Here is a 19,021-nt window from a genome sequence, read left to right on the forward strand (position 1 = left end):
TCTAAGCGAGAGCAACATAATATTAGGCCACTAGGGCAAAAGAGCTCAATCACCACCAGCGCCGTGGTGGTATAGAGGGTACGAATCACCCAATCCAATCCCCCCAACACATAATATGTTGGGTGGCACGTGCCTGGGGTAGCCGTCCACGGGTAGCAATAACAGATCTCGAAGTTCTGACGGTTTTGTCAGCAGAGTCTTTTTGAGTTTGATTTTACTAGGCGAAATGATGATTACGCCCGTAATAACCGCCGGCTATCGTCACTGACTCAGCCACTCCAAGCCAAAAGCTTTCCAGCATTCTTCTGTCTCCTCACTGTCATCACACCGTTTCGCCGCAGCTCAAGAACATCGTGGCTCGTGGCTGCGTCCGTAGCCTTCCGTATCCTGTACATATTAGGATGTGAAGGCACAGCGGAGTCAACAAAACCGCCGTTTTAGATCTACGGACCGGAGCCTCAGTAAAGCCTCTGCCGCAGTCACCCGCCGTTTGTGCACAAGCCACCACCACCACCACCTCCTCCTCTTTTCCCATTTCCCGTCCTGCTAGCATTCATCCGGCGTTATATACGTAGCGAAAGCCCCATTCCCTTCTCCGCTCATCTTTACCCAACTACCGCGTACGGAAATATGCCTCTAGGAATACATAATCCGCTTCCCTCTTCTATGAGGAGTGAGTAGTATCCCCGTATTGACTCCAAATACTTCGTGCCGCTCCTTGACATTCTGATATCTGATGGAAAACTAGGCGAATGCAGAAAAGCTGGGAAAATTCTCGCTTCTTTCGTTGATCCCCGTCAAGCTTTTGGCCCAGATAAAATTATTCCCCCTCAGATATTAGCAAACGCCAAGGTATGTTGTGATGGATTAAGAACTTGATGGATGTTTTGTTGAACTTTTTATGAAAGCGGTCACTGATTTTGCAGGATAGGGGCTTGCGGTCCTCACTGTGATCAAAGCAGGCTTTCTAGGCTCAGCTCGATTCGGCTCAGGTATTGTCGTCGCTCGTTTGGCAGATAATTCGTGGTCAGCGCCGTCCGCAATCGCAACGGCCGGGGCGGGATTTGGTGGACAGATCGGGCTTGAGTTGACAGATTTTGTTTTCATTCTAAATGATTATAACGCCGTCAGGGCGTTCTCCCAGGCAGGCAGTATTACATTAGGAGGCAATGTTTCTATTGCGGCCGGACCCATTGGGCGCAACGCTGAAGCTGCTGGAGCCGCGAGCACCAAGGGGGTCGCTGGAGTTTTTTCGTACTCCAAGACAAAAGGCCTCTTTGCGGGTGTAAGCCTGGAGGGAAGCGTACTAGTGGAGAGGAAGGATGCCAATGAACGACTTTATAATTCCAAAGTATCTGCTCGCCAGCTACTTGAAGGATCAATCCGCCCACCCCCTGCGGCAGAACCACTAATGCTTGTTCTTCAATCACGTGCGTTCTCTGGTAACGCGGCTTTTGGGAACGATTCAATGTACAACGATATCCCCATATATGACAACTCGCATGACAGAGTTGTTTGGGAGGGGAAACGAGGTGATGCGTTTGGAGAAGGTGTGCGACGAGACCGCACAGGATCTTTAAATTCGCGAGATGACTACCAATACCATGATCGACCAAGGCGTGCAAGCACATGGGCTGACGATGTTTACGACCAGCAACCGCCTAGCGGTGGCATGCATCGATCCTACACTACACGAGCTAATCCAAGGGAGACGTTCGATAATTACAACCGCGGTGGTGAAGATGGTTATATGTACAGCGACAGAAGGCCGACACGTCCCACAGCTCCCAAACCAGTTTTCGGCTCAAAAGGGGAGGCTGCTTCATTGCAAAAGGACCAAGTCGTGGCATTGTTCACTTTTGATGCTGACCAGGAAGGCGATTTGGGATTTAAAAAGGGTGAGATCATTACCATTCTCAAAAGAACAGACAAGAAAGAGGACTGGTGGACTGGGCGCATAGGTGATAGAACCGGCATTTTTCCTAGGTAAGGGCTTCTTAATCAACTTAGATTTATTCTTCAGAGTTATATATAGACAGATACGTCTGATGTCTGTGTTGTCGTGAGCGACAAACTAATTGTTTATCCGTTAGTAACTACGTTGACGCTTCAAATCTCTAACCGGCGTTTTCTGGACTGTGACCTTGGTACATCCCCAAATGCTATCAAGGGCACCAGCAAACGACGAAAGACCTGTGCAAGCATTTCCTTTTTCCGCAACCGCACCTGTCCCAATGATTTCCAACCTCTACCTCTCTCACCAGTGAATTATGCTCGTTCAAGCGAATATCCGTGCCACACCACCATTACCCTAGCCGAATAAACAGCTTTATCGCCTCTCTTGTTACCCATCTCAACAATATGCGTTCTACTCTTCTAGTTTAGGATTTGATGAGTGTGTCTATATACGTGTTGATGTCAATTTCTTGGGTATTTTTTTGTTCTTTCTTGTTTCGTTTTGACCTTCTCTGCATTTTGAAACCTTCCAGTGATTCTTTTCTTTTTGATATATATTTTTTCAATTCGGATGTCTACATTCTCTGTTTCAACATGAGACCAACTTCTCAATTGTTGCATTTTCCCTCTCTCTTTCTCTGCATGCTTTTGAGCTTGTTGGTGCTTCTCTCTCTCTCTTTGTCAAACATAACCATGACATATGGGATGCAAGAGAAGACTATTTGTTAACCAAAATTTTACATTTACAGTTTGAACACATCATTCCATTTTTCAGACACAAACAAAACCCAGATCAGGTTTTGAACTGCAATAGTGATCTCAGAGAGAGTTTGATCTGTCAATCTACAGCATCACCAGGCAGTGATCAGTTACATAGAGAGCTGGGAGTTGTTTCATACACTCTTAATTATCTAATGCCCTCTTCCTCTAAGTACTCAGATATCTCTCATACCTTATTTTATGATGGTCTTAATGAACCAACTCTCTCTGTGTGTTGGTCAGCACTCATTAACATTGACAGCTGCTATGGGAAAGGTTAGATGCTCAGATAACTCAACTGATCCTACAATTCCTAATCACACCACTTGAAATTGAGGTGTCAGTTGTGCAGGAATAGGCTTGTTAAGTTCCTCAATGACAATAAATTGCAGTTGTCAATGTGTGATCAGAGGAACATAGGGGGCTTGATCTGTCCTGAGCGGATCACCAAGCTAATGAAATCTTAATTCTCAGAGCATTAAGATGGCACACCTTGTTAGGCTTTTTCAAAATATAAAAAAGGAAGTTGAGCTCATAGAACATTGAGAGAATGGAATGCTGGATTTTCAGGATTCCTGGCTTGGGTCACTTGCAATGTATGCAGTACTTTTCCACAACTCCATCACTGTTCACATTCAATGCAAGCTACCCATTGTGCGGAACTGCTGTGCATCATCAAGCATGTTGCTGTATTTTCCTGTTCATTTTGATGGCAGGCAGATATGTTCTTTAGATTTCCTTGAGACTTTTTAAATTGTGAGAAAGAAGAAGACAGGTGCAAGGATTGTGAATGCTGCCATTTTTGTTGGATAGAATATGTCTCTGATCATGGCGATATTCTGCAGCATTTAGTTAATTGTCCCACTCGTATGTTTCACAGGTTATTGTGCAATCTCTGTTATCCCAATGTAGAAAACTCCCCTAAGAGAAGCGACATATTTCAATCCCTAGACCTCTTGAGTGCAGTTTTCCCACCCTACCCTAAATACAAAAAAAATTATCTCAAATAAAATTAAACTATCAGCATTACAATCTGGTTGACAATTCGTCGGGTTACCACAACTCGCACTTGATATATGAAGACGCAGTGGCTCTCCCTACAATATCTGGAGACCTTCCTGTAAAACTACAGCCTACGGGGAAAGGACACACTCCCCGCCGTGGTGGAATTTAGAGATGCTATATATGTTGAAAACCGAAAAGTTAAATATAATTCTTCCAGATCACAAAGCCAGATCGTTATCGCGTCCACAACATTTTGCACCGTTCAACTAAAGGGTATCTTGATATAAGCATATACACTGCGATGTGGAAAAATATTCAACGGACGGCCAGCAGCACGGAACATTTATCTGCATAATGCATTGGTAATGGAGCATTCATTTGATTATCTGGTCAAACAAATGCGGAGGAGAAACTCTACCTGCTCACATCCAACGCGTGTAAGATTCGAGTGCACACCAAAATTGCACATGAACAACATTTACATAGTAAAGGAAGTTATGCGAGTGGGTAGATAAATTTAGAATCTATGAGTTCCATTCCCTCAGGCTCTCGGGCTGTCAGGCTGTCAACCAAGTGCATACTACTCCGTAGTAAACTGCGTGCAACGTCTCCTTCGTACCCATCGATATCTACCGCGTAGTTAAAAGGAGGTCGCCATGTGATTAAGAGCTCATGGTAGTGGGAGGGTGACTATTAATTGGTGTTTTGGCTGTTGAAACAATTCCGGTTTGGTTTCTATTATTTACGTTGGTTGCCTTTCCTCCTATGAGAGTGAAAACCCCGATAAGTTAACTACCTCCAAAAATAACTAGTTAACGGTGTTTGGGTTAAACAGGTTAAAACCTTTAGTTATTTATGTAGTGTGGAATGGCAGATCATCAGGATAAATCACAGCATGATTTACAACTATCAAAATGGCGGCCATGCAGTAGTTAGTTGTGATTGCTATAACAATCCCTCCTCAAATAATCGATTTCTTACCAAATCGCTCAAATCGCTTGACTCTCGACCTCCAACCCCCAACTTCCAACCATCCTCCAACCTCCATCCTCACCAAAGAGCCGTCTCTTGTTTTGCTTCCTGTCGACCGGTCTTCTCACTTCTCCCATGGTGGCCACTACGCCCTTCCTTTTCTCGTAATCCTAACTTCGTTCTCGCTCCGCTGTGGATGTATTATGTGACTTGTTGTAGTTCGTGCCAGCCGCCCGTCTTCACTCGCCGCGCTTCGATGATCCTTCCACCTTGAACCCCCTTCGCTTTGGCGTTTCTGCCCGTCCCCTCCCAGGTTGCTCGTTCGATCGCTCATTTCCAGTGGCCCCTTGTCCTCTTCATCCGCCATCTCAGTCTCCCGCTTCCTGTCCTCCAGTTTGTCCGCCTGTTTCATGATGCAGGTGAGTTTCGTCGTCGCTCAATATATACACTATACGCCCCCCCTGCGAAGTTGTGATACTCCACATACATAACCTTCCCCCCCCTTCCCCCGCTCTATCGGGTGGCTGATTCAAGCCCTCCCCCTCTTCTCTGGTTCTTCGACGCAAGCCCGTTGCTGTCCCCATTGTCCCCATTGTCCCTATTGTACCTTTTGCCCCTATCTTCAACAAACCGTTGTCTGATTACGTCGCTTCGTCTACGAGAAGATCGCCAGATGCTGGAGTCAGACGGAGTTCCCTCGTTTATCTCCCGTGTTGTTTTTCTCTCGTTAAATCACACTTTAATTCACTGTCACCCATTTTGAGAACCTTGTGTTTGTTATATTATCCGCACAAGGCTATTTGTCTATTCAGCTGAGAATGCAGATTGGATAAGCTGGCTGATATTCGCCGATTTCCATAGGCCTCGACTTCATCTTATGAGTATAATGAAGGATACGCTCCCCGTCGGGGCCACGCTTCACAATTTTCTATCAGCGACGATAGCCAACATGTTACGGAAACCATTGGCTACATGTATGGCGATGATTACGACAAAAGGGATTCGAAGCGACTAAGCTACAACCCCTCCTCCATGGCCGAAACTCTTTCTGTTACCTCCCCGCATCGCGAAAATCCCCCACAGTCGTCTGATTCGAACAATAACCAACGCTCGCTTCCTATCAGGACCAGTTCAATCGACAGGTCGACTACAAATGGCCCTGGTCGCCAGTCGACGACGGAGCCGGGCTCAAGTGATCGAGATATTACAGGCCAACGCTCGCCCGTCCTAACCCGCTCTCCCTCGACAGCCACCTCGAAATCTATTCCACTCAATGACCTAGACTATGACTCAAACCCTGCTGCTGCTGTTGCCCAGGAACTCACGAACCTCGCCGCTCTTCGCAGAATGTCAATGGATGTGGGGGCCGCCGACCCGGATCTCCCATTGTTCGGCTCTAATTTCGGTGTCCCCCCAATTCCCCCTTCTGGCCAGTCTGATGATGATGCATCGCAGTTGTTTTGGGTCCCCGCGCGCCTGCACCCAGGGCTAGCCCCCAAAGAGTTCAAGAGTTTTCTTAATGGCAAAGCAGAGCAGATAAAGCGGAGGTCAGGAGAACTTAAAATGACCGATTCCGGACTACAGGTGCAAGGGTCGGCTGGAGGGCTGCGACGGAAGAAATCCATGTTGTCCAGACAAATAGATACCTCGGGCTCGGAACGGCAAAATGAAGTAGATCAGCTTGAGGCAGTATCGGAGGAGGCTTCTATCGGGCAGAGGCGAGGGGAAGATTCAATGGCTGACGATCGACCCATATTACCTGCTGCGCCCCCTGGCCACAGCCTTCGGAGATCGACCCGGACAACCTATCGTAGAGGGAGTTTTAAAACAGGAGAACGGATCCCGTACTCGAGGCGCGCACTGAGACAATCCGATCCTGACGCTGAAGCTGCCACTCGACGGTCACCTCAATCAGGTGAAGAAGAGCCCCCTATTCTGGGACTAACTAGAGTTTCGACGGATCCAACACATGGAAACGCATCGAGCTCTTCAAGGTCAACCACCCGGTCTCAACCCAACCTTTCTACTAGCGACCTCTCCAGTTCACCAGAATTTAGTTCGGATAATTTATCCTCGGGCAATTCGACCTCGAATTCACAGACACGGCCATCATTAAGTCTTAACGGCGTCTCAAGTTTAGAGACATCCACGACATCCCAGAACCTCCATCAAATCATACAACCCCCACCAGCAGTCGTGAAAGAATCTCCAGCTACCGTCACTGTCTCCGTACCAAACCACATTCCCGTACGGAAATCTTCGCACGACCCACCCCCTTCTCAACCTCCACAAGTACCCCTCCCTCCAGAGCCAATTGGAAGCAGGGCCTCCAAAAGAGCCGGAATTATTCGGCCGGCAAAAGAAAGTCCCCAGACAATTGACGACATTGCTTCCCACCCATCAGCGCTTCCCGGTAACAACACACGAACGGATACGCTCTCATTCATCCCGACATCAACGGACAGCTCTTATAGGAGGTCGGATTCGAAGAAGGGGAAAGATAAAAAGGATGGAGATGGTGGCCGAAAATCAAGTTGGACTTGGCTCCGAGGATCGGAGGAAAAAGATAAGGACAAGAAAAAAGAGGACGAGTCCAAAAAATCTAAGGGAAGAATGCCCAAAATAACCGAGAAGATGCACGACAACACCCGCCTAGATCTTTTGCAGGCATCTATCGACGGGACTCAAAGAGGTAGAGAGAGCATCGTTGTCGACCGTGCGGAGGTTAGATTAGAAGACGAACGCAGGAAAGATACTGCAAAGAGAGCCGCTGGTAGTGAGTCAAAGAAGGAGAAAGAACCAAGCCTATTCTCTTCTATATTTGGTAGCAAGAAGAAGGGAAGTCTTGACCACAGCCAAAAGAAACATTCGTCGAGGGCACTTTCACCCGAGCCGCTACGACGGGAGCTCAAACCCGATATCGATTACAACTGGACCAGGTTTCCAATTTCCAAGGAAAGGGAAATCTACCGCTATGCTCATTGGAAACTCGCAGAACCAAAACGCGCGCTACATTCGCAAGTTCTGCTAAGTAATTTCATGTATTCATATCTCGCCAAGGTACAACAGATGCATCCTACATTAAGTATCTCTGCTCCACAAGCTCAACATCGGAAGAGAGAGCATTCACAGTCCGAGGACCATTCCCAACAACACCGACATCAAGTGAGTATTTCTGAATGTTCAACCTACCCATTTTCTAGCCCTGATGTTAGGAAGTTTTCTAACTTCATTTTTGCCCTCCTAGAGCCGGGAGCATGATCATTACAACAATGGACCGTACTATAACGAATCCCATTATGACTATGATGGCGATGGCCGAGATGATCAGCAATGGTCCCCATCTGGAGGACGTGGGCACTCTCAAAATGGCTCCGCGCACGGATCGAACCATCGGCCGCAATATGGAACGTCGCGATCCTCGTTTGGTGACGAGGCACAACTTGACGATGATGATGACATGTGGTGACAAAAAGTAACTGTCTTTTCGGATGATGGAAATGATTTTTAATCTTCCAGGCCATTTCGTCAATCGTCCCATTACATGCTTGCCTGGTAGTTTGCGCTACATGAATTTTTATACCCACATCTCCCTCAATATCCATTGAATGAGCTTGCACGCACGGATTTACTCCCCACATTCACCTTGCCCCTAGAGTGAAAATAGATGCTACTTTGCATGCACCCAGTACAGACCGACGACGACCCTTCATGGGGTTTGCGCGTTCTGGTTAGATTTTGGACACTTAAGCCCGTTTCCCCCTCTTTTTCCCGCGCTATTTTCCTTCTTAACCAATTACCATGTATTACTTTCGTTTTCGAGGTCTCTATTATAATTTTCCTCATTGATGGCATAGCGGCAGGAGTGTGTTCTTATGTTCTTTCGTTTTCTCCCTTGTCCACCTCCCTTTCTCTCATTTTTTTTTTTTTTTTTTAAATCCCCCCATAACCCCCCCCTTCTTCCAGTCCTTGGTCTTCTCCCTGTTTATTATTTATACAGCCAGTACCTCTATCATATACTTCATTTCGAGTCTTTTCCAATTGTGACCCTAACTCGAGATAACATTTTTGCTCGACACTGCCTCGTATCCTTCTCTTTGGCGTGGTGTTGTATTTCTCTTTCTTTCTATGGCCCACTTTTGTTTTCTTTTTCCTTTGTGAACTTTGTTACGGCGACTACTTTCTGTGCAGGATCTGACGCTGCTTGTTTCGTGGTGTTCTCGAAGCTTCCCTTCTTCTTTACCCTCTTTGTTTCTATGTTTCGCTCTCCCATAACATCCCCAACTATATATTTTACGTGTATGTATCCAGGACAACAGTCACACAACTGTCTTTTTCTTTCCTTTCCTTGCCATAGAACCTCGGTGCTGAATGATAAGGTCTATTGGGAGGCGGTAGACATATTTGCAGTATCTATTACTTGAGCGGGAGAAAATCCCAATAAGTCTTCCGCGCCTTTCTAACCAGGTCTTCCAAACAACTTATTAGCAAACGGTTTATCCATCGCACCCACTTATCCCCCTGAAATATTAAAGCGTAATGCTGGGGTTGAGTTCGAGACGCTTGTCGCTAAAGATGCTCGAAAGGATTACTAAATAGTTGGCGGTACCCAACCCTGCCAACGACAGCGTATTCCTCAATTCGAGCTGGTCGGATTTCTCTATGCAGATGAAAGGGGACCTTGTACTTATGCTCCAGATCAAGGAAACTCTGTGTGTGTGTCTTCGTTCGTTATCTCTCTATGAGCGGACATGTTGGGATGCAAAGCGAAGTTTTTAGGTACCCAATTGCTTCTAGCACTATCCTTCAGGCACTATTGTGCCCGTGCTCCGCCCGCGAGTTCCCCCTTTTGGGTGGTGCAACCATATTTTCACCGGAATGATATTTTCTTACTATTTTGTAATGTCAATGTGGGAAAAGTCCCAATGATCACATCTATCTATAATAAAAAGTTCATTATCTACATACTCAGTATCTTCTTCATCGGAATGATCCAAAATATTAGCATTTTCCTGCTGTTGAGTAATCTCAGTGTTTGATTTCTTTGCAGAAGCTACAAGCTCTTGTTGAAATCTATTCAGTGATATCTATGTATTCTACTTTATGCAGTGAAATCTGTTCTTTTACATGCTTTACAGTCATCATCTTTTCTATATTAACCTGTCTTCATGATATTTTTTTCAGTTTGGCATTGGTGAACTGTAAGATATTGATTGAGATCTCTCCTGTGTTGAGCATATTTTCAAACCATCTCAACAGTGGAAGGCTGTCCAGCTTTACCCAACTGTGTAATCCATATTCCCAAGGCCTTCTCTTACACGGAATTCAGTAGATAATTGAATGGCATGTTCACAGTCTGTGATTTGATTCTCTGTATCCTTCTGTAAAGGATTTGATAGTTGATCTTATATTCTCGCAACAGAGGTTTGATTTTCTGGGTTTTATCACAGTTATACACTTCTACAGCCTTTTTCAGTTGATTGAGAAAATTTGGTCATATTGTGGCTGAATAATTAATTTTCTAATAGTTAAGGATAGTTGAGATTCTTGATGAAAATATCTTTGTGGTGCGGACACAATTCCGGGAGTCTTCTGTGGTGAGGATAACGTTCGTTGTTATTATTACTAAACTAACTACTCCGTACCCCCTAACAACTATTGTAGAAGGATAACGTGTTGGCCCTAGGCTGCCTATCACGGACTAGCGCACCGCACATATATGCCTCAGCTGCCGACATGTTAATACAACCACTTAAACCATCTACGGAGTACGCGAGAGCAACACAACGGGTAGCACGGGGGGGTGTTAGGGGGTACTACGGCTACTCTATCACGTGCCCCCCAACATAGTGGGCGGCGTGGCCACAAAAGGCGGCAGAGCCCCCTCTTTGCTCAATTCTTCTAAAAATGCAATAACAATTTAATTACAAGATTTGAACCCTGATTTCCTCTTTGAGGATAGATGTCTGTACAGCAATAACTGTAAAAAACAAAATAACACAAGCAAAATTCTGTAATCTGCTGTATCATCATTATCTTCAACCTACTTTTGTGAGACAACCACGTGTCTCATGTAACGCTCTTACTCTATATAAAATGGTCCGCTTAGCTAGCAATTAATCAATCAAGCTTTTCACCTCTCACAGATTATGAGGCCCATTTTGCACACAATGCTGCCAATTCAGGATTCCTTGTTGATATAATCATTTTTTCTTGCTTATTGCTTCATTCAATACATCTTTCAGTGGTTAAAATCATCTTATTCTATTCAAATTGACGCGTTCTTGATATCTTGTTTTGATTTTCACACTATTGCTCACTAAAGTGTAGTGGAACACACAACATTCAAATAAAAAAAAACACTCTATCGGCGGTTATCCATACCATAAAAGCTTATATTGGTAAAGATTCAATACAAAGAGCAGGGTTACTGCTACTACTAAAAATGCTGAAGAATAATTCAAATATAACCTACTGTCATGACCACTCGCGTTCTCACAGGCAACCTCTCAATCTAACTGTTGAAGATATAGATGATATTTTACAGTTGCAATCATATCATTATTCTCATTCTTCTCACAAATATCTATCTAACACATTCAATAGTTCAGTTTTTAAAAGCTCTGAATCGTTGTCAATCACTTCATCATTAATTCATTTAATGATGAGATGCTACACTCATCATCATCTTCTGCTGATTGATCAGGGCTTTAAATGAGATGAGATCTCATTATGATGATTTTGAAGAAAACTCTTTCAAATCTTCAGTCAGTGATGATTCTGATTCTGAAATCACTGAATGAGCTGCTGAAAATAGAAACCTTCAATGTTTATTTATGAAATGTGAAATAGAAAAGCAGAAATGTAAGAGTTTTGTTGAGAAAATGAAAATTTTGAAAATTAAATTAAAATTGAAGATGATCTCCACTGTTAATAAAACAGATTTCAATTCAACTTTCAATAAATTTATATGAAATTTCAATCTCAGTGGAAGTTGAAATATAATCTATATAACTTTCACAATCATATCAGTAAAGCAATTCATATATCACCACATTCTTACAACTACCTACGAACATAGAAATACATTTGAATTTTCCACTTTTTCAACTATTTTTCATATAATTTTAACCCTCCAACTCATTCAATATCATTGCATGCTGTCTGTGATTTCTCTATGTGTGTGTACTGCACAGATTGAGTGGTCATAAAGCTCTTAATGCCCTTTCATCTGCTTAAGAACATCGACACAGCCTACATTATGCCACTGGAGCTGAAGTCACCCAGTCAATTTTGTCATTGAAAAGACTGGCAAGAGGCAGAGAAAGACTGTCACAATGCCTTCTTCAATTTTCAAAGAAGTCAGTAACAGCATCCTCACAGCCATCTGTCAACTGCAGAAGCAGTTTGAGAAGGCTTAGTAGCAACAAAATTTACAATAGAAAATTCTCATTAAATTGATGAAGACTCTGAACAGCTGAGTTGAGAAAGAGAAGCAGTCAGTCAATCAGAACTTTGCTCAAATCTTCTATGAAAGATTTGTCAAATATGTGACAGTAGATTTAAATGCAGTATCAATTTTGAGAGAGAGTGCTGTTCTGAATACTCATCCACAATTAAATACAGTAAAGACAGCTGTGAAAAAGCTGACTATCTAAATAAATGTTGCTCAAAGAAGGAAAAATTCTGTCTTTTCTGAGATTATCTCTGTCAAAACTGCAGCTTTCTCAGCAGACAGAGTTAGTGGAGTTAATCTGCAACTCAAAAGCATCAGTCAATCAAGAGACTCTACAGTGTAAGAGTATAAAACAGTAGAAGAATTCATAAATTCTTATCACTCTTTAATCAGAGAAATAAATCACTCAACTACAGTCATATACTGTACAGCAGACAATCATTGCAAACATTCAGAGAGTGAGAAATGTGGATAATATGTTGAAGATGAAGCTCATTAAAACAGATTGAATGATCACATCAAACAACAGAGGCATATATGACATTCTGATTATTGAAAAAGCAGTGACTACTTTCTGTGAAGTTTTTGACATCACAAAAATCCAGCTACTAGAGCAGTGATACAATTATATTGTCTTAGATATTTCAGAATTTGTTCAGAACTGAGAAAAGATAAAAATCTTCATAAATAAAATAATTGAAGAAGAGGTTCTGACTCGGATAAAGATAAAGTCAGTGAGCTGTCACCCCTCATGTCATAAGGTGAATCTCAAGACAGAGAAGATTATATGAATTGTCTCCTTTCTTGCCTCAATGAAAGGCTTCCCACTCTTCAATGTCAGTGAGAAAGCCAGGCTGATTGAGAAAAGGTTTTTGACAGTGAGACATAATTCAGAATGTCAGAGGTTCTGCCATTCATCAAAATAGGTGTAACTGGCAAGATGCTCCAACTGCAGTGAGCTCATAAGCCAGCATTAAAGGTCAACAAACACGAAGTGCAAGAGAGTGCCACAATGTGTCAACTGCAGTCAACTCTACCTAGCTGACCATCAGCACTGCTCTGCTGCACTCAGGTATATGAATGACATCCTCAGACATCTAACTCAAAAAAAGCTAGCAGCTGTTTACCGCCTTGGCGACAGATGCCACAAGGATGCTCAAAAGCGGCAACCACTATTAGCACAGTTAGCATCAATAATTGCAGTGATGGTATTTACATCAGCCACTCAGTCAACTCAGTCAACACAGCTCACTGAGCTAGTACTCTGCAAGCAGATGACTATTCAGAGTTTCATCAGTGAATAAAATACCATCTAGCAAATGATCTGCATTAGGCAACACTCAGCTCACACAGCAGTAAAGCAGCACAGTTAAATAATTAAAAAACAATCTAATTTCAGCATGCAAATGACAAATCTAAAGCTCTTCAACCTCATTCTGCAGATGGACTTCAGCAGCAGCTCATCAAGTAACTTCTCATATTAAAACATCAATATCAATGATACAATTGATGCTGTAAAAACAATTAATAAAAAAATCATCCTCTGCAAATCTTCTAAGCAAATACAGTCAGAACAATCTCTTATCACACAGCAAATCTACAACTTGCTTTTAAACAGAGCTGTGAAGTGATTTATATATAGAAGTCATACACACACTCTGACATCAAGATTTCTAATCATTCAATATATGAATGCTTTGTGTTTATAAACTGCTGAGATGATATTAATCTGAAGCAGTAAGAGGAGAAGGGGCTCTGAGTTATGATATATGTATATATAAACTTAAAGACAAGAGCATAGCAACATCAGTCTGTGCAAAACAAAAATCTGCTATAAATCAGTGTAAATGACTGCCACATTCTCAATGTGTACAGATAATCCGAGATAAACACAGTTATGAACTATCTGATCAATCTGAACCCATCAGCCCGCTGTCTAATAGATGGAGATATCAATGTACAGTATGATGTCTTTAAATCAGAGGCAGTGAATTTGCACTGAGGTGAAGAGCTTGTCCAATGAATTAGTGAACATGGAATGAACTTTGTGAAAGAGATAGATGTTTTGCTACCGAGTCTCTAATTTAGCAAGCTTCTCACTGATATAAGATAAGATCAGGGCTTATATAGTGTTGCTGAGCTTGTTCATTAAGTCAGGAGGTAGTGCCACTATCACAGATTAAGATATAACATTAAAAGAAATATCTAAAATGACTAACAATAGCTACAGCAGTGGCCTAAGATAAACAATAAGAATATCTAGTAGAGCTTACAGGTAGGGGCGAAGGCTTAAGATATGCATCATGAAGAAGTATACTTAAGGTGAACTTATAGTCATACGATGTAACTGAGTATAAGTAAAGGTAATAAGTAAAAAAGTGAATAAAATGAAATTGATTGTGATAAAGAAGATAAGCTCCTTGATTCTAAGAGTAATGAGTGTGTTTATATACATCTTGAGATACATGAGGATAGCTCAGATAGCTCTTGTCAAGATAGCTATCAGAGTGAGAATAGCTGTGATCACTCCGCTCACTCAAGTGATCCGAGTGATCCAGGTGATCCACTATGTCACGTGACCTATTGTTCCTATTGGTTAACCGGATCTTCCCTTATCCGATGTCTAGCTTGCATGCCCTCTACCATTTAGTCGTTCCTTGTCCAATGGCTCTCAGGGTTATGCCATAGGTTTGTAACAAACCAGTAACCACAGTATAGTGTGGAAACCACAGTATATATATATATATTGACAATGATATCTATTAATTGTATCTAATTATGATATCTCATGATGATATCTCATGATGATATCTAGTGATGATATCTCATGATGATATCTAACAATGATATCTACTGATGATATCTAGTGATGATATTTAATGATGATATTCAGTGATGATATTCAACAATGATATCTAGTAATGATATCTACAATGATGTAAATTCATTGTTTTAAAATGTACAGTACTTAAAGAATCCAAGATGTATTGCTTTTTAATATAAATTTCTATCAGTGTATGTAAGTGGAATTAGGTAATTATAGTGGAAAACATTAAAAAAACCCATTCGACACATTTGTCACTATAAGCTGCTGTAATTAGTTATACAGACTAGTGGTGGGTAATAACCTCAGTAATCTACTGCCATTTTAGATTCTTCAATGAACTTCAGGCCACATTTTAGTATGTGTGATTTGAAGATGCAGCATTGTCAGAGTAATCAGTGATAAATATGATTCAAGTTTAGACTAGATATTTAGTAGAGTTATTATGCTCAACATATCTGTCAGTACTCATAGCATTTACTCACTATCTTCTATAGTATATATGAGTTCTATATTATAATTGAAGTATATGTATCATGCTCCAAGTATATTCCAATATTTTTTTAATAATAAATTTCTCTCATTCTCTTATACTTGAAATCTGCTATGATGAATTTGAATGAATTTAGTAAAATTCATTTAAGATATATTTTTATTTAGAAAAAAATATTGTAATATACTGACTGTTAATTTCGTTCTGCTCCGGGGCGGCTGCTTCGGGCCTGTTTTCAAGCCAATTTCGGCCGGTCCAGCGCAACGCACTCCGTCCACGGCCCGCCGCCCCAACCGCCACGCCCCAACCACAGTGCACACGTGATCTCGTGCGCCTGGCCAACGATCAGTCGTCTCGCGCGCGCCTGCTCTCTCCCGTTGGCGTTCTGCCTGCTGGCGTTCTGGTCACTTCCATGGCCGCGGTCCTTTTCGTTCAGGGCCACCAGAAACCGCTCCTCTCGATCTTCGGCCTCCTTTTGCGTCGCCCTCCTCACCCTGCCCATCCGCCTAATCATGGCTCTATATAATGAGCGCCAGCCGCCCCCGATGGCCTCGAGCCACCACTCCTGCAATCCACATCAAAAGAATTCCTCCACCCGCACACCCAGCAAGCCTGCCCTTCTGCGCGGCAAAACACATCTGCTGGTGGTCTCCGCCCCTCTGTCCTGTCCTCATCGCTACTTCTCCCTCCCATCGTTTTATCAACCGTCATCGGTCCGGACCTCCACGGCGCCGTGAACATGCCCAGGCGTCGTCGAGGCCGGCCGACCTCCAGCAGCGGCAGTGGCACGACTGACCAGTTATCCCCCTTCGCTACGGACAGCGAGTCCGATCGAGGATATGAGAACGAGCTGACAGAGCCCGATTCGGACGCACCTTGCGACAGACGGAAGGTCAAACGCAGGCGTCGACGATTGCGCTACAAGCCCAACACACCGGTCCCCAAGGGCGCAGCTGTCTCTGTTACAGACGACTCCGACGATGATACGGACCCCGAGGATGATACGGACGACGAGATATTGTCGGAGGACGAGGATGACGACTACGCCTTTGGCACCAGGAACAATATCGCTCGGCTGGAGGATCACTGGCAGCGGTCGGCTCTCCCCCTCTCCCTCTCTGAACCCCAACCTCCGTGATCCAAGACTGACGGGGAACCATCTCCAGATACTGCAGGAAGAAGGCGAAAACCTCCGCGGACCCCAAGTGGCAGGATCCGGTCGACGCTCTCCGCGCCGCAGGGCGACGCAATCTGTACCTGTTCCTCAACTGGCGTTTCAAACTGAAATTTGGGAAGGGCGGCCGTCGACTGAAGGGGACGCGCAAGTCAAGCTCCCTGGATGGCGACTGGAAGAACTTCTTGCGCTATCATGAGGGTGCCACTGGCACCAAGCTCGACGGACGGCTGATGCGGCTGATGCGGAAGGTAAGTCCCACCCCTCATCGGGCGCGCCGATCGACGAGGCTGATCGCCGTGGAAGAGCCTTCGGCGGCTGGCCAAGAAGCACGGGCTGGATACACAGCAGAAAGAGAAGGACCCGGTGTACGTCGAGGACACGGCTACGCTTCAGAAGACTGGCTTGCGGACGCAGGAGAAGAGATTCTGGCTTGGGCTGCAGCGGATGCAGATTTGCCTCTACAACTTGCTGGGCCTCTTCACGCTGAACCGGAAAAGCGCCATCCTCAACCTGCGATTCAAGGACCTGCGGGTGTCGCTCCAGCGCGACCCCAGCGGGGGGCCCCACCTTCCGACGGTGGAATTCAGCTACGAGTTTACGAAGAAGCACCTCGGTCTCACACAGACGTAAGTTCTCCCTGATATCATCCCCGGACATGCACACTGGCCTGACATTTGACCAGGAACACGTTCACCCTGCCGGAGATCATCTACGAGCCGTCTCTGATCCTCAGTCCGCATATTTTTCTCTTCGGCATCCTGTTCTTCTTCGAAGCGTTCAGTCCTCCCAGTCTAACCTCAATGGCCAAGCTCAGGGGACTGAAGATCGAGGGCGGCCGACAGCAGCTGCTGATCCCGCTGAAGCCAGAGATGGCAAATCACTATGTCTTCTGCAGAGTGGCGAAGGAGGACGGCGAGGTCCGCATCTTCCCTGAAGAAATGATGGACCCTTCGTCCTCGGTCCGTTCGATGGCCGAGATCGCCGGTTTTCTGCACCCCTGGTTCAACCATCGCTTCCGGTATGGTGGGGGTCTGATCCTCAACAAGAGTGGTAAGAAGACGCCCTCATCTCTTTTCGCCCAGATAGACGCTGACACGGAACCAACCATGCAGGGTTGGTCGGCGATGCCGAGCAGAATCTAGTCCTGAAGCATGCCAGCATCCGCACGTTTCTGGATCACTATATTCCACGCAGGGTGGGCCTCAATATGCAGGCACTGATCAGCGGCTTGGACCCCAATGCCCCTCTGATACGAGCAATCACGCGGATCGGCCGCTTTCTCGACAAACGGCGTCCACGGCATCTGACGGATGCGCAGAAGGCGATCGTGGAACAGGACCCAGAGCTGCAGGAAGCCATCCAAAAGAGAGACCGGGCCAAACGGCGTGCCGTGCAGACCAACGATCCCGAGGCAATTGAGAAGCTTGAAAAACGAACGGCCGACGTCAAGAAGACAAGAAGGCGGCTTCTCTATAAGCACCGGAAACGGGTTCGGGAGGAGTTCGACGACGAGCAAGCCGTGATCGACATCGAACGGCAGCTCTCCGGCGAGGCGGTGGACGAGGAGGCAAAGGAGACGCTACGGGATGAACAGCTGCTCCCGCAGATGATCTATCTTTTCTCAAAGCTCCTGACATGGCCGACATCCAGATCGGTGGAGGAGGAGTTGCGGCGACGGGATGCCGGTGCTGATGCCGTTCAGATGTACTGTGGTGTCCTCGAGGGTGGGCCGCGCCGAGGACGGAGGCCAAAGCCCCCCCCACCGCCGCCGCCACACCCCCCGCAGGCACCCGATGGCACCAACGATAGGAATGATGCTCACGGCGAGGTTACCTCTGCTGGGGGGTGGGATGATGCTCTCCGCGCCGCCAAGGATCATATCCGCGACGCGAAGCAGCCCCGGGGTTGTTTTGAGTGTTACGCGCACCCCGGGTCGTCGGATCACCGGCGCATTCATCGATACTCGCGGCCTGCGGGCCTGGGCCGCCATTTCCGGGATGAGCACCTCCGGCATCTCAAGGACGGGGAGCCGGCGTGGTGCAGCTGGTGCGAGATCAAACTGGAACACAGGATGCATGTGCAGAACCATGCGAAGATAGTCCACCGTGTGCATACATAGGCCGCAAGAGAGGGAGGGTCTGTGGGCTCCCACGAAGGTGAAATTACGAGCTCGTCTACTGGAGTTGGTAAGGGGCAGAATGTATGGGAGACTTATGCTTTGTTGGCTTGATCAACTCAAGGGTCCTTTCTCACCAAATACAATTCATTTCTAGATCACCGTTCACCCATCCGCTTCCCACTCTTCCCTTCGGTAGAGATGGCCGTGATGGCCTTGACAACCGGCCTGTCAATCTCTCCTTCTCTACTTATCTATTTGTT

General features: G+C 45.2%; 4 protein-coding genes across 4 annotated transcripts; all 4 read left to right on the forward strand.

The window, feature by feature from the left end:
- Positions 1-630: 630 nt before the first annotated feature.
- On the forward strand, positions 631-2,121 carry HCAG_09029 (hypothetical protein; the record flags this gene model as incomplete). Its single annotated transcript, XM_001536028.1, has 4 exons — positions 631-673; positions 749-852; positions 932-1,986; positions 2,094-2,121. 4 exons carry the CDS (start codon positions 631-633, stop codon positions 2,119-2,121), a joined length of 1,230 nt encoding a protein of 409 aa, XP_001536078.1.
- A 2,981-nt stretch (positions 2,122-5,102) lies between these two features.
- HCAG_09030 (predicted protein) lies at positions 5,103-8,161 on the forward strand (the record flags this gene model as incomplete). The annotated part of the gene is made up of 3 exons (XM_001536029.1): positions 5,103-5,111; positions 5,554-7,857; positions 7,940-8,161. 3 exons carry the CDS (start codon positions 5,103-5,105, stop codon positions 8,159-8,161), a joined length of 2,535 nt encoding a protein of 844 aa, XP_001536079.1.
- Positions 8,162-13,043: 4,882 nt separating this feature from the next.
- Positions 13,044-13,452, forward strand: HCAG_09031 (predicted protein; the record flags this gene model as incomplete). Its single annotated transcript, XM_001536030.1, has 2 exons — positions 13,044-13,102; positions 13,221-13,452. 2 exons carry the CDS (start codon positions 13,044-13,046, stop codon positions 13,450-13,452), a joined length of 291 nt encoding a protein of 96 aa, XP_001536080.1.
- Positions 13,453-16,204: 2,752 nt separating this feature from the next.
- Positions 16,205-18,761, forward strand: HCAG_09032 (predicted protein; the record flags this gene model as incomplete). Its single annotated transcript, XM_001536031.1, has 5 exons — positions 16,205-16,560; positions 16,641-16,890; positions 16,946-17,268; positions 17,325-17,692; positions 17,755-18,761. The coding sequence occupies 5 exons, from the start codon at positions 16,205-16,207 to the stop codon at positions 18,759-18,761; spliced, it is 2,304 nt and encodes a 767-aa protein (XP_001536081.1).
- Between the last annotated feature and the right edge of the window lie 260 nt (positions 18,762-19,021).

Source organism: Histoplasma capsulatum, genomic scaffold (genome assembly GCF_000149585.1).
Source record: "Histoplasma capsulatum NAm1 scaffold_15 genomic scaffold, whole genome shotgun sequence".
NCBI lineage: Eukaryota > Fungi > Ascomycota > Eurotiomycetes > Onygenales > Ajellomycetaceae > Histoplasma > Histoplasma mississippiense.